Consider the following 16,578-nt stretch of genomic DNA (forward strand, 5'->3'; position numbering starts at 1 on the left):
AATGGGAATTATGCAAGAGTCCTGTGTTTTTGACTTGTTAAAAGATGGACGTATTCTAGTCAAAAATATTTGATAAATCGGTGTGTCCTGGTCTGCTTTTAAATAAGAGTCTTTGGATGTTTATATTTCTATTCATTGTAATATTAAAAATAAAAGCAGTAATATAAAAAGAAAATAGTTAATAAAAGGTTAATATATTTTTTTAATTGTACCGAATATTATCCTTTTCAAGATTACTGAAAATCCAAATGAATCAAAACACACAAAAATGCAATCCAGCAATTGTGATGAATGACCATGTTTGTAACTCCCTTGATCTGCACAAAACCTTTCTAATGCTTCACTTTGGATGCCCTGCACAGGCAACAGGACAATGAACTGTGCAAAGTGTCCACTGTTGTGGTTTCACTCATCAGACTGTACAATGAGAATGTGACCTGACAGTGTTCAGACCTGTGTGTGATCCTGAAATGATCTGATGATAGAAGACGAGTTAGATGTGTTTTAACTTTGTCAAGTCACTCTTGAACTAACTTTGACAAAGTCCCATTGTCTCTCGTTACTCATTCTTCTGTAAAAATTTATGTCTGTATTTCGCCTTGAGCAAAATTGAAAGCAATATCATATACAGGGCTCCACTTTGGTAATAAGCTGCCTATTTCTTACTTCTCCTTAAACCTTAAGTCCTCTGTATCTTTCACTTTCTGGAACTGGGCTGAAATTGTTCTTCAAATAGAATTCAATGTTCCAAATATCAAGAGAAAATTTGCATAAGTTGAAGTGTTTTTCATTCCTTCTTCATTAAGATACTGTCAGACCACTTGGTGTCATTGTCAAACAAGCCAGTGGAGGCTAAGTGCAGGCTAATTCAGCCATTAACAAAAAAGTCACTTTGATTGTCTTTTTATCTTTCCATCTTCTAAAACATATATGGATGAGCATTTGGTCCATTTTAATAATATCTAATCAAGATTTTCATTAGGACCCTTTATGAGCGCTCACTGAATACTTCTTCCGTCTCATTATATTCAGTAAAGGTCAGCTGTTTGTGACCTGAAGAGAAGCAAAAGGCATCACCTCATTAGCCTTCTTCATCCAGTTGGAAAAAGAGACTGTGAAAAATTTAGTAACTTGCAGATGAAAGCTTAGTGCACATTTCAAAAGAACCGACTGCACTCTTTGAGCACTGCTCGCTTCTTTTTTTTTTTTCGATATACCCTCATTTTTAATTTTGGCCTAAATCTTTTATTCTTGTATAAATAGTATTAATATTATACATTTCACATGTTTTTGTTTCTCAGTTTTTCAATATCCATCCATCCATCCATCCATTTTCTAACACCCTTGACCCTTGTGGGGTCGGGAGGTGCTGACGTTCCGGGCGAGAGGCGGGGTCACCCTGGACATGTCGCAGGGCAACTTTTTCAATATACTTCATTTATTTTTCCTCTCCACATTTGCACCAAATTCCTAAGAGTATATCCTATTAGTTAAATTTTAAATGTACACTAGCTTGGATATTCAGACAAAATCTATTATGCAGCATTGAGAGGCAGTACAATGTATGAATAAGTCAGCTATAGCATCTGTCTCCTGATGGCTCTCTGTGTGATGTGAGGAGAAATTGAAGGCCTTTAGGGAGTGGAAAACATGTCAACCCTTGCAATGAAGCTGTCTTTAGTTTGGAGGCATCCTCTTTCATCCATACAGCCCCTCTGGAGGGAATAAGCAACAGATGTTTGTCTATAAGGTTGCTGTCAAGCTATTCTGTTTCATCACCATCAACACTCGACTCACACAGGTCTTTATTGGTAGGCAGCCGCTGTAACGCAACAACGTGACACAGGGGCATTAACTGCTTTCAGTTCATTTTAATTTGTAGACTTATTATTGATTATATCTGCACTAACATTGTGGCTAAAGAAAAGTCTGATTCCTGATGAGAGAGATATTGTTTCCACTCTGCTGACTGCAGTCAATGCAGGTTCTTCACAGAACCACAATCAGATGAATCACCCTTCTCCTTCAGAATGACCATTGTTCCTGATTTGTAAATGACACGAAGCCATCTACAGCAAGCTAATTAGTGCCTGAAAACCAGAAAAGTTCAGCTGGAAGTGATGATGGCAACCCACTGATAGGGTGAGAAGTCTGTTTCCTGCTAGTGGGCTGAGTAATGTTATTGATGTGATCTTTACAGGCGATGCACATGTCTTGATGATCTGGCAATGGCTGACAGGATGTGAAACTCAACAGGTTCAAATATGCATAGCCCCATGCGAAAGTTTGCTTAAATGTCTCTCAGCGAGCTGCAGAGAAATTAAATGCCTTTCGGACCTACGAGAAGCTTCTGACACAATTTTGGGTAAAACTGTAACTGCTTTCCTTTCAGGACACATTTGACTTTTTTTGACTCAGCTTTTAAGGAAAATTAATTCATTTTTCTGGAGATTCAGACCACTCTTAATGTTATCCTGCTTTATCTGTTTGAAAACCATGCTCAGGAACAACCCAGAACCAACCAAAGCTCAACAAGAAATGAGCAATCATCTGGTTGGTGCTTATTGAATAGAAAAAATAAACTTTTTGACTATTTTTAGTGCAGACAGTGAAGGCGATTTTAAGAATTTATTTTAATGGTTCAAATAAACTCTTAAAATCCCCCAAATATAAACATTTTTACAAATAGTGAGTGTTTATGGTGAAACCCCAAATTATTCATAATCCATACAGACTTAGGTTAATTTTGCCAAGATGTTTTTCTGAATGGATTCATTATTAAATTTAGGGGATGCCCAACCAAAGTCCCATCTTTAGTCTGAGAAAATCTGTGGAGTGAGCCGAGTTTTAGTGTAATGACAAATTTATCATCACCAAAGTTAAATATGTTCTTGTGGAAATGCACAAAGAACTGGTCAGCAATTCTGATTGGTGTAAAGCTCAAAACGATGTTTCCTTTGATTATTCAAAAGGGTATATTTAATTCTTGATGTGGTTAATTTTATTACATTTTTTCTATTTTATTTAAAAATAAATAATCAAAACATGTTTCTTTTCAAAAATGAATAGCTCTTTTACATTGTTTTATTCTTTTTATTGATATAATTTTGTATCACTTTCTGTGAGAAAGAAATGTAGCTGAATAAAAATAAATCTGTCAGTAGCATGTCAGTAAGTATTACAATTTCTCCTCTAAACCATTTGATGTAAATTAGATATTTAAGTTTTTTTTTTTTTTTTCTTGAGTGAGAAATGTTATGAGAATGCATTTTGCTCTAACTATGTAAATTGCAAAAGTTTTATAGTCAGGATTCCAGAACATCCATTATTCCTGGGCTTGTAGTTCAAGCAATTATTTTTTTCTTTTAAAGACTCTTGTTTATAATCTTCGTATGCATCTATAATAAGACAGAAAATGATTTTATCAGACCGCCTGAAGAAGTTTATCAAATGCAAGCTGGGTGTATTGGCTCTGTTTTAAAATGGCCCAGTCGCACAATAATTTCTTTACTGTTGTCAGTATTACTATATGTTTCTTTCCGGATATAACAAACTGAAAGACAATCCTGTAATGTCGTTAGCTAAATCTTAATTGTGTCTCTAGACTTTAAACGCCCTTTAAGGTATATATTTTTTCCTTAACTCTCTTCCTTTCACTTTCAGATCACATTTCTTGATCTATTGAATATTGATCAGGGTCTGTCAGCTGAATCAATGAGGAGCCATTGTTTGGCAGAGTGCTCCTGAATTGCTCACAGTTCACCTTCTGTCTCAAGAGGCCTGAACGTGTACAGCAGTATTTGACCTTACACACAAGCTTTTGTATTTGAAAGTATTGTGCCGACGTTTAACTGCTGCACTAGTAGAACGTTTTCAGGAAGATAATCAAACACTTGTTCATAATAAACTTTGTGCAGTCAGTGTAGAACTTGAAAACAAACCAAACAATGTTTTTACTAATCATTCTTCACAATTTATTTTAAATCACTTTTATATCTTTGTATCAGTCTAATTTAACATTGCACAAAAAAATCTTGTTTGCATGTCCTTTCATCTCGACTGGAGAATGCTTAAGAAATACACTAAATAAGTTTGTTTTCAGAGAAAACTGTTGTCTGGAAGAAATAATGTGTAGTTTGCATGAGGGGCCCATCCTTACAGTTCCCTGATGTTCTTTTCTTAGCTCCTAATAACCATTCTAAATAAATGTAACAGTTTTACTCAGAGCATCTTCATGCATTGGCTCAGGTCTGTGACTCCCTGAGGCTTCTCTCAATGCAGGTTCTCATTACGGAGTAAAAATAGAGTATTCATGCTTGTATGTGTGAATACTGAGTTGAGTTTCTTGGCTCATCTTGAATCTTCACATAAAATAGCGGAAACCCTGACTTCCTTTAAATCTCAATTAAAAACCTTTCTAAAACCTGTTTAGAAATGTATTTGAAATGTAATATGTAACAATGTATTGTTTATTCCATGATGCATGACTTTGTGTTTTCGTGTTTATGATGTAAAGCACTTTGAAATGCCTTGCTGCTGAAATGTGCTATACAAATAAAATTTGATTGATTGATAAGAGATATGCTCTGGTTTTGCGCATATGTGCCATTCAGTAGCTATTAGTGCACTTTCTTCCTGCTTATCTTTCGTGGACATTCAAAAATGTTCAGAGTGCTCTGCTGGTCTTTTAAGATCTTTGTTATTCCTAAAATAATAAAATAAATCCCTCCTTTATTTTGTGTTACTCCAGCTTCATTCAAAAAAAATTGCAGCCTTTTTAAAGGTGCTTTTGCTTGATTACTATTTCAAATATGCAGTTGTGTGTTTTGTGGCACCTTCCCAGGGACTCTACATATTTGAATTTTTTAATCAATATTATTAACAGTGCAGTTTACAAATTAAGTCTTTGTAGATACATTTCTTTAGAAAAACAGCTTTGATTATTTTTTTTCTTTTGGAAAAGGCAAATAAGAAGGACTCCATATAGGAATATATTATTGTTTATTACCAGACAAAACTATTGCTGCCAAAACATTTTCACACCTCACCGCATTTTGTCACACTTAAACCACAACACAAAGTAGAACCTAATTTTGAAGTTGAAGGAAATTGATATATGATTTCAAAAATATTTGACAAAAAAGTTGTGGGATGCCATAGTCAGCTGCAGCTTAGTTGTATAATTGTGATGCAGCTCATTCTAAAAATGGGATAAAATAGGCTGAACTAATCAGGTGAAATGCCATTAGGTAATTTTGTAGAAAAATTTTAAGGAGCATATTTTGTAAAGCCCACAGATCTATTCTAACTTGTTTAAGGAAGCTTAATAGGTTTAATTTAAAAAGCTATTTCTTTGAAAAATAAATTGATAGGGTGACATGCAGGGTGAGAAAATAAAATTTCAGTGTTTGAATCTGTAGCTGACAGGGTGCCAAGGGTCTGAGATGGTGTCCAAGAAAACTTTGGGTAAAAAAACAAAAAAGAGAAAGAAACACTCACACAGTTTCATGCATCCATCACTTGTGTGAACAGCTTTGCTTTTCTCACCTGAGGATCGATTGGAGTCTTTCAGTGTGTGAATCGAAGGTCTCCGTCTTCTGCTCAAAAACTCTCAAACCTGGTAGAGGAGCCAAAAACAATTTTTTACACATCTGGGAAATACTCTATTCGGGCCTCTGACCTTGGTGTATTAAGTTAAAACCCCAAAGCGTCAAAACCATCACTCTTTTAAAGCCTGTAGTTGTCACGGAAATCTAACTTGTTGAAGCTTCAGATTCCCTCTTGTTTCTGATGGAGCAAAAAAAAATGTACTCACTTTCCCCTATTTAAGTCTTGCCAAACATACATGGCTCAATGGTCGCAATAAAACAGTTTGGGCTAAAACGGTACAATAGGATTTTTATGCACTAGTGATGAGCTTATTTGTCTGAAGAGCATTTCTCAGTTTTATCCTCTGGACAAAATAATCCAACTAATGTTTCAAAATACATAAAATGTAATATTTGAACACTTTTACTGCAGTGATGACTGATTCACCAAAGATGAGATCTGCTGGTTATAAGTTAAGATTCAAAGTGTGTAAATATTTAAATAAAAACAGTTTTCTAAATGTTTTGATTAATTCACATGAAATCTTTCAAAGCACTTAATTTTTAACGGTATATTTCATTCTGCTGGATTTTACGGTAATGTCAGGAGAATTAAGACACAGTTAGTATAAGTAATTAATGTAATACTCTGCATTAATCCTCTAAGAACAAATCCTGCAGAGAAGATTATTTTTTCTGCAATTTGGATTAAGATTTCCCATCTTTTTTTCCTCACAGAGGGATTCCTGGGAAGAAATGTGGCACAATCATCCTGTCGGCAGAAGAGCTCAGCAACTGTCGAGTGAGTAAATTGTGATAATCTCCCAAATATACATGTAAACAAGAAAATACATGCACATGTACCTCTCCTAAAGTCGGGACATGAAACGGAAACACTGGATTTTTTTCTGTGGAAGCCATACAGCAGCTCTTTCCTCACTCCATACAGTGACCTGCTGTGCAATGAAATTGTGCAGAAACATCACCCAGAGCCCCCTATCAACCTTAAATGTGTGCCGTTTTCTCAGGTGGGCTCCTGCGAAAGCCACACTGAACTCCTCTCACACCAGATTGGGGGGTAGGACAGCGAATGAAATAATGTTGATCAAATTGAACCAAAAGCAAAATTAAAAACGTAGAGGAGTCAGAAAACTAATGAGCACAACAAAAGAGAAAGCTGGAAAGAAAAGAGCATGAGTGTAGGTGAAAGAGAAAAGGTGGAAAATTCAAACAGGCTTAGAGAGATACAGCAGCACAAAAAGGAATTGGCGCAGGATCGTTTCATGCCAATGTGAACCGGCCACAAAAAAAAAAAAAAGTCCTGGCTGGTTTTAGTTGGAGGCAGAGCATAGGTTAATTACCAGGAAGAACTGTGTGACCTTGTCCCCTGCTGGCTGCTGGTGTTAATTCTGTCTGTGTAGTCACAGCATGGTCAGCTGGGTGAGTATATGTGCCTGTGGCCCGTACACACTTGAATGCAGCTGGATGATGAAGACTCACATTGATGTGAGTCTTCAGCATCTTTCTCTCTTACAACCTCCTCTCTCTGATTCGGAGCTTACTAACAGAGCTACATGAGGGCAAAGCCTAAAAACATTTCTCACGTTACAGATTAGAAAAGCCCATCTAAGGACAAAATGCTGCTAGTTAGCTCACTCTATCAGCACCATGATAAGGGCAGGCGCTACTGCTTTATTACATTTATGTCCCTGTCAAATAAACTTAACAATAATGATTGGCTGGAAGGAATTTGAAATAAGGTGGATGATGGTATTCATTTGTTTTGCATAGGTTAAGTTTTCAGACTTTCCTAAACATATTGAGCTAAATTTAAAATAAAACAAACATAAAGTACTTTTTTTTTTTCAATTCATGCTATTTCTATTATCAAATTTTGAATTTTTTTAATGCAAAATATATACTAATTTCACATTAGCATTCTGTGAGCACTTGAATTGTCAGATTTTAAAAATTTCTCTACTGTTCTCTTTGCTATATGTATTTCAATTTGCCTGACTTTTCAATAACAGTGCTCTCATTTACACATGATTCTCTCTAAATTGTAAGATATCAAAATAACTCTAAAATTCTGATTTACAAATTAGGACAACTTTTTCAGCTGTGAAAGTAGTCCTGACAAGTCCTTGTACAATGTATAAAAAGTTTGCTCTTCCCCTCTGACAAAATCCTGACTCTCCTCTGTGGTCTTAATCCTCGCTTATGTTCTTATACAAAGAGCATTTCACAAACTAAATCTTACTGAATACTCCTCACTCAAACCACCATATAACATGAAGATCTTGATTGCAAATAATCTCCTGGCAACATCTGAATCAGAATAAAGCTTCAACAAAGATCTCTTACAAACATTCTCTTATAAACCACCTCTATATTATGCTAATTATTTTCATTTTAAATGATTGTTAATATTTTCCAGCCCCTCAGTCATTCAGCTGGAAACAGTTTTCCTCAAATACTGAATTCTTGGATGGAATATAAACTATATCTCAAGGTTATGTGAGGTGCTTTTCTGCACTGCCAGCAGGTCTGGGGAGGTTAGAGAGGTCAACATCATCTTTGCATTTGGTAGCTTGTGTTATTGTCTACTCTAATTTTGTCAGGCAGTGGGAGAGAGTAGGTGTAAGACGATACTTTAGAATAGCTTTTTTTACTATTATTTTTTTTATTTTATTTTTTTTAGCATCTTACTCCAAGGTGAAAAGTAGCAGGAAACAACTGTTCTTGTGCAAAAGTATTTATGCCCTTAGGTTTTTCATAGTGCTTACATTATAAATTCAACATTTATATTTAAAAGTATAACATTTTGTGTTAAAAGCCCAAATTTCTCCATGCTCTTTAAGATTTTTCTTATTTAAAAACTGTGAGCAATGTCAAAAGAATTTGATCTGATATATTCAGATGTGTCTGGTGAGAGTTCAACTTTTGGTTGCAGTAACGTAGGATTTCTGAACCGGATTTTATGGACCTTTTTTATTGCTAAATCATTTAAATGAAGAGACACCGCAGTGCACTGAAATTGTATTTAAATGGGATTTGAGAACACATAGTTCTGCACATACTTGTGCTATTACATTATTTAAAGATGTAGCACATCCCATTTATGACTATAAATATTGCAACACTTTGGAACATTATTCTTCATAAATTTGTTTGTCTTTTCACAATGTATATGAAATTGCTAAACAATTCAGTGACTTTACTATCAACCTTACTGCACAGGAGAAAACACTGCCAGCTTTTTCATCAGTTTATTAGCCACTCAAATAGCAGCCAATGGAAATGCTGTGAGATCTGCTGATTGGGAGTAATAAGTGTTTAAAACAACATGCAGTCCTCATTAATTTATCATGTAGGCAATATTTAGACTTTCTCAGAGAAAATATTGTTTGAGAAGTTAAAGTATTTCCATCACTGCGCCCCTACACAAAAATAAAAAATAGAGGAGGAGCAAGAATACTGAATAAGAAGCTTATAGGGACACCAGACTGTGGGTTTCAGTTTAGTTTTGAAATGGCAATGACCCTGTCAAAAGTGAGACATTAACCTGAATGGATGGGCTGCAGCAGAGGGTTATGCAGAAACTGATGTCTGCAAACCTCCGTGATTTTAGGAAATTTGCAAGAAGTGAGACCTAATTTCTTCACAACAATCTGAGGCTGTGACAGTCGTTCCAAAAACAGCTCAAGTCACAAGACACCAAAACTCAAAAACATCTTAATTTCAAGATATAATTATTTTTTAAAATCTCAATTTGTTGTTTTAGTCTTCACCAGAACACAAATAAGGTTTTTGAAAATGACTAGAGAGACAAATTCATAGTAAATAACTCCAGATGTTTATGGTTATCCAACCCCTTCGGTTTCTGCCTGACGCTTTTTCTAATTTTGAGTTCATCCATCCTAAGATTTGTAGATTCAACAAACAAAATTAGATTGGGACAAAATGTCTCAGATAATTTTGAATCACATTATTTCCCAAGCAGAAAGACAGTGATAGATGACAACCATATGGCTTCAATCCAACGAGAACGTGAGGAACACAGGTGGCAGTGAGAGGGAGATTTTTCTCCCATTTGATCTGGTTCATGAGCCGAGCAGTAATAGTATCAATTTAAGTTTATCTGAACAATTCTCAAATTCTGCAGGAAAGCTATTCAAACGTTTTGGATTGTAAATCCAAAATATTTGCTTATGCAAAATGGATCAATTTGTACTTTTTAACCACATAAAAACTAACTCAAAGCAAACACTAGGCACAGCTGGTAGTGATTTTATGCAAATATAAACATTTTCTAAGATTTGTGACAGATGCATTTGTCACATTATCACTCAGGTTTAATGAATTCATTTTGAGCTCCTGTTGAAATATCATTGAAAGTCTCATTCCAATATTAACCCACTAAAAAAGGCTCCTAACCAAGTTACAGCAAGGCAATTTAAAGCAGGTCCATGTGATGCTCTGATTCTCATAAGACAATGTTGTGTAGATAATCATTTTTATCTCCTTGGTGACATTCATTAAAGATTCCATTATACAGGTACATGTCAATAATTTAGAATATTATCAGAAAGTTTTATCTCAGTAATTGAATTAAAAAAGTTATAATTATATTACACAGATTTATTTCACACAGAGTGAATTTTTCCAACATGTATTTCTATGCATTACAAACAATTGGCTTAAAGTCAATTAAACTGACTGACTGGACAGTTCTCCAGCAAAACTCATTGACAAGAAGTTAAGTCACTAAAGATCATTGCTGAATAAGTTAGCTCTTCACAGGTTATTTTCAGATTATTACCAAACTTACTGCATGAAAGTTGAGTGGAAGGACAGGTCGTAGGGGAAGTTTGTTCACAAGCAACAGGGATAACTTCAGTCCAGGAGGCTTATTGGAGATTTTCAGGAAATGCATTGCAGACTGAGTCAATGTGCTAAGACAAGCGACTTAGAAATATATCCACAAATGTTGCAATCGATGTGTTAAACCAGAGACAACATCAGAAATGTGTTGAGGACAAAAAGGACTGGATTGTTGCTCAGTAGTGAAGTCTTTTTAGATTAAAGTCAATTTTGCTTCTTGTGTAATGAGGATCAGAGTTTGGAAGAAGAGTAAAGAGGTTATGTTACATGCTGCTTAAGTTCCAGTGTGAACAGAGGCAGCCCTGGCCTATTTGACGCCCTGGGCAAGTCACCTTTCGTTGTCCTGACCCTTCCATGGGATTTATGGTCAGCAATGGAGAATTACTGCCTAGAGAAGATGACAGACACCAAATCCAATAATGTAGATGACCCAAAGGCTGCAGTTAAAGTAACGTGAGCTTCCATTTGCACCTCTGCACAGTCACAGACTAACCATTTCCATGCTACATCAAATTGATGCAGGAAAATAGGCAAAAGTAGGCCTAATCATGGCATGAGTGCTTATAACATACAGTACATACAGAACTTTAGAAAATATGCAATTGAAAGTCCTTTGGGTTGTACATGAGCTGTTAGATATAATTACTAAAATTAACAAAAAAGAAAGCAAATCAAAATTGTCTATGCATAATCAACCTACACAGTGACTTTACAAACCAAATAGATAAATGTAGTTTTATTTGTTTACTTGTATATCAATTTGTGGGTTTGCCTGTGAAAAACTTGGGATGTACACAATAGAGATCTTTGTTTCAGGCAGAAGAAACAGTAAAGTTTTGTTAATTCATATATTAAGTTTTCTCACATATACAGGCCCTATGTTTTTAGTCTTTGACAGCTTTGGAAAACAACATTTTGCTGAAATGAAACATTTTTCATCTCAAACAGGACTGTGTCTGGATATGTACAAATGCCAAGCCTTGCTTTCTTTGCCTCCCTTCCTGTATTTCCATTGAACTTGTTGTCCTATTGGGAGCTTTTAAAGTTGGCTTCACACTGTGCCATGCGTCTAAGAGACAACACTGACTTTATTGTTTACGACCCAGAGCTGAGCAGGATTTCACACTGAGTGTTGAGAATAAGTAAAAGGTTGGAAAAATATCCGATACAGGCAAAAAAAAAAAAAAAAAGTCTAATGGGGCTGGTCATGCAGTGATTAGTGAAAGGAAGCCACAGTGGTTTTGGCAGCAGTTGTGCTGTTTCACTAATATACAGTCTTGTTTTGTATATAAATCACATAAAGATTTCTTGTCACATTAAACCCAAGCAGGCATGAGTAAACTAATGCTGCCTAAGAAACAGCTCCATGCAGAAATCCCACAAGTAGCATCCACAGACTTATTTCAGAGCCAGCTGAGATCGTGGCGGTTCGTTCTCATCATTCTGACTGAGCACTCAAGCGTTCACAGCATGCAGGAAAACTATACAATCAGCATATCATTCATCACTGTCTATTCCATTAAGTCCACCTTCTTTATTCATCTCTCTACTTTATCAGTTTAGCTTTTAACTGATTCATTATTTTTCCCCTCGTTTATGTCTGCCAATTACCCTTTTTTCTGTATTCACTCCGTAGAGTCGCAGAACATAGACCCTCACTAATTCTGTCTTCTCCCTATATCTCTTTCCTTAATTAGTTTAGCTTTACCTCTGAACAGTGACACACATTCTCACACTGATCTTTCTCTTGCCACAAACAATCTTTCATTTGTCCCCAGGGGCTTAAATGTGCATCTACCTTGCCTGCCCCCCTCTTTAAATATTGATACTCTGATTCTCTCCATATTAGCAAATGGCTGTTGATCACAGAGCTTTGTGAGTGTGTGTGTACGTGCTGCAAAACATTAATGAGCCTGAAGCAGATGCATATTTAATACCCCGAACGCATTCCATCACCATAAATGCTTTTATGTCCCCATCAGCTCTGTGGAGATTGTCTCATGAGTCCTGACTCAGAGCAGCAACAAAGCCAAACTCTCACTGTTAAACAACCAAATTCATGTGACCAGCTTGTTCGGAAAGTCATTGGAAGTCCAATTAATTCCCAATAAGAAAGCCAGTGAAAGCTGGTTAGAACATTGTTAATGAGGTCTACAGTACATTCATTTACATCTAAAATAAGGGAGTTTTGTCCAGTTGGGTCCAAAGATTAAAATGAGTCTTTCCCATGTAACGACATAATTTTATTTTCTATCTTATCATTTATCTACTTGTGATGATGTTGTGAAATACTTTGGTCAACTCAGGCTGTTTTAAACGTGCTACATAAATAAACATTTGCTTTTTGTGACCAATGTTGTGGTGATCTGGTGCATTCATGTAAATGGGCAGCTTTGCCTGACTTGCTGGGGTCTTCTGGGTTACCTATGTTTCCAACAATCCCCTTGGTGTAAATTATTCTGCAATACTTACAAATAACATAAAAAAAGACTCGTCAAGTTCTCTGAGGTTCACCAAGCCAAGGGTTCAATTTAATGAGATGACAGGCATTTGATTCAGCAGTTTACTTAATGCAGTGCAAGTTTTTTTTATTATTATTAAATCAGAACAGTTGCTACAGCAAATATTTCAATAGTTTCATATGTATAGGCAAAAAAATAAAATAAATCATATTAATCCATCACTGAGCAGTAAGGCAGCCCACAGCCTCCCAATGGATTAAAGGAGAATTTTTTAAAAGAATTAGACTGCAAGCCAGAGTGAAGTATGCGTAGGCGAGCTGTGTCAAAAGCCAGTCAAGTAGAGTGCACGTGTCCTCGGGGTGAGGGCATGAATGCAGATATAGGTCCCTTATTTCTGCTGGAGCTGAGTGGATGTGATGTGTTCAGGAGTGTATGCTGCCCGGTGTCTGCTTGTGTCAGATAAAGACACATCGCAGACACGGTAGCAAAATGCGCACAGGCTCTAAAATAATAATCGAGGTACAGTATGTGTGTGTAGAAACGTTCCCTGTCATACAATCATTTGCTGAGTTGCCCCATGACACAAAGCCACACTTGACAGGCAAGAGGGGAATGTTTTAAGGCTCTAAATAGAAATCCACAGTGATGCAACATCTAAATGTATGGTAATAAGCTAATGAGTTTCAAAGATTAGTGGTTAAAAGCCAGAGATAAGTCAGACGCCATTACACAGAGTGAGTCAAACAAACAGGGAGGGGTGGAGACAATCAAATGCAAAGAGATTCAACAGCAACCAAGTGGCGTATATTTGGAGTGCCTTCGAAACGCAGCATTTGCTAAAAAAGGACAAAGATAAAAACTCACATTAGGTTCATTTGTTTGCAAGAGCAATATGCATCACAAGAGAATATACATTAGTTAGTAAGTGTTTTGTGTTTGATTGCTAATTTTCTAAAGTTCTGACATGCTGGTTCCAGTTTTTACCCATCCTGATTTATTTTTCAGAACAATGACGAACAACATTTAAAAAAAATTCTAATCTTTTATAAATGGTAACTTTCTTAATGAAAGTTTGTTTTAGTGAAATAAAATTACAGAGCTCTCTTTGTCTGTATGACTCGATAAACTCTGTAATATTCTCCAGGCTACAGGGTAGAGACAAATGTGGAAGAAAAATCCAAGGAGCAACAACAAACCTCTTTTATAAGACAGATTATACATCAGTAACTTTTTTTACACACCACAAAATGTAGTGGCGTATCATATATCAAAGGATTACATTTTTTTTTCAAAGATTATTTTCCAAAATAACACTTGTCTTCCACCTATCTGTAGGGAAACGCTCTGATTTGTCATTCATTCATTCATTGAGTAATTCAGTCATTCATTCAGTCAATCAATCATTCAGTCATTCATTCAGTCAATCAATCATTCATTCATTCATTTATATTAGCTGTGAATATTTAAAATATTTTAAGCAGTTTTTTTCATCTTACATTAACAATTAGCACATATTTTAGCACATATTTAGCGTTGCTGTGTATTCGCTGCAGATGAAGTCAGCCATTTGCTATGCTGTGATTTTCAAATGACTCCCTATATTTTTCTAATCCGACATGTTTCATTACAGATAACTGAACTTTTAAAAATGATAAAACAGGGCACTGAAAGGCATCCAGCTTCCTGCTATCTGTTAATGTCACCCTTTAGGTGGAGCCTGAAAGAATGGCTGGAATAGCTCTGCAGAAAACATTTTTCTAGATGCTTATTTTCTTCCCTTGACTAAATCATTGTTAACCTCATGTTGATTTCTGAAATGCATGTGTCAATGCTTCTGTGACCCAGTAGTCATTGGTTTGGGTGGTTTCGCTAATTGAAACAAAATCTGGTTTAAAGTTTCAGATTAACAGATCACCAGGGAAAATTTAAAATGGACACATTATGTTCTAATTAGCCTTAAGTCCCTCTTCTAGGCTTAATATTGGATTTGACACATCATATATATCTTGATCATTTCAAGGTATTTTACTTTTTAAGATGTGGTGGTGTTTATGAAGAACTGCAATCAACTACAATAGTGCAAAGTTAAATTAGTTGCTCAGTTTAAAGATTTTAATGTGAATTGAATATCTTTCTACCATATGAAAACATATCAGTTTGTCCTATTAGCATTTTTTAAAAACCTGATCATTTTTAAAATGATGCTGTCACAATTACTTTGTTCCAGAAGCTTTTATGAACAAATACCTACAAGTATGAATTATTCCTGAAATAAAACTGCGAACATCTAATGCAATGTACCGTACCTAAAAGCTAACATGCAAGAAGAGAATTTGGTGCAGAAAATAAAAATCCTCCCTGCTTTGTTTTTTCTCTCTAAGATCTTAGAAGCCTCTGAAGCGTTCACTGTGAATATGACAGGTATCAGAAAGAGTTAGCATGATGACTATTACTCATGATGGAGTTAGACTAGTGTTGGCAAGACCATCGGTTAGTATCTGCAGTTGCCTGATTTGAAATTTAAAAATGTCTTCTTAATGTTTAGGTAAACATGAACACACACATGCACGCATACACATAGTATGTCTTTCCACTAGGAACATCCAGTCCATAAAGCATAGTAAGTGTCTTTGAAAAATAGTCCTTACAATGTATCAAACAAAAGGCCACACACACGCAAACTTTCATAGTGGATCGTGTTTGTAGATAATGTTAGAGTGATCGTCTGGCTGAGAGCCTGCAGTTTACAAGCGGAGGCCTAAAAGCAGGAGACATTTATAGTGTGCAAGCTAATTTTGACAAATTTTCCACAAAAATACGTACTTTGGGTAAGAAATTGTGCTGCTGTATTTGTAGGTTTTTGTTTTCCTTTCAAAGTCTGTTATGTTGTAGACAGTCAAAGCATTTCTAGTTTATTTACTTTGGATCAACATTATTAGCTTTTTTTTCTCTAGCTCTTTCTTCTTGCTTTGTTATTTTGTTTGCGTTTCCTTTTAAATCCTGTAAAGCACTTTGTATTACCTTGCTGCTGAAAATGTGCTATATAAATGAAATGACCTTTACCTTTAAAATTTTCTTTGATGCACAGAAACCAGCAAGAAGCTCAGATTGTTTTTTACAATCTGAGGTCATAAAAAACATTTTCCTTTTGTCATTTATGAATTTTAAATGATAAAATCCTAAAACCCTTCGTTCCATTAAAAATACATTGTGTGACGTGTGTTTTATTAAGATTTTTTTGAGAAGATAACACTTCATACACTTTAGTCTCATGATGTTTTGAATCTAAGAGGAAGATAGGTCACTATAAATAACACCTTAAAGAGCTTGCCTTCACTAATGTCTATGCTTTTCTGCAGGACAGTGCAACCATGCAGTTCTGTGCCAACAAGCTGGACAAAAAGGATTTTTTTGGCAAGTCTGATCCTTTCATGGTTTTCTACAGAAGCAATGAGGATGGCACGTAAGTTCATCTGATGTTGGCATTTTCTGCTTTGTCAGAATGTATGGCATCACTGTGTCTTTCTCAGGATGTCATGCAACCCTTTTTGCAACCATCAGATTAGATATTGTGAAAGCTAGAAATACAGTTAAAGGATGCAAAACAATATTTGGTGTGTTAGAATCACCCAATCAAAGTACAG

At 35.6% G+C, this 16,578-nt stretch overlaps 1 protein-coding gene across 2 annotated transcripts in view; it reads left to right on the forward strand.

The window, feature by feature from the left end:
* cpne5b (copine Vb) overlaps nt 1-16,578 on the forward strand; it is a 106,943-nt gene that overhangs the window by 65,604 nt on the left and 24,761 nt on the right. For both annotated transcript variants that reach the window (XM_055026993.1, XM_055026994.1), the window contains 2 exons: nt 6,327-6,390; nt 16,294-16,397. In XM_055026993.1, the coding sequence (XP_054882968.1) occupies nt 6,327-6,390; nt 16,294-16,397 (168 nt within the window). The remainder of the gene's footprint in view (nt 1-6,326; nt 6,391-16,293; nt 16,398-16,578) is intronic.

This window comes from Poeciliopsis prolifica, unplaced genomic scaffold (genome assembly GCF_027474105.1).
Source record: "Poeciliopsis prolifica strain line A6 unplaced genomic scaffold, Auburn_PproV2 SCAFFOLD003, whole genome shotgun sequence".
Lineage (NCBI taxonomy): Eukaryota > Metazoa > Chordata > Actinopteri > Cyprinodontiformes > Poeciliidae > Poeciliopsis > Poeciliopsis prolifica.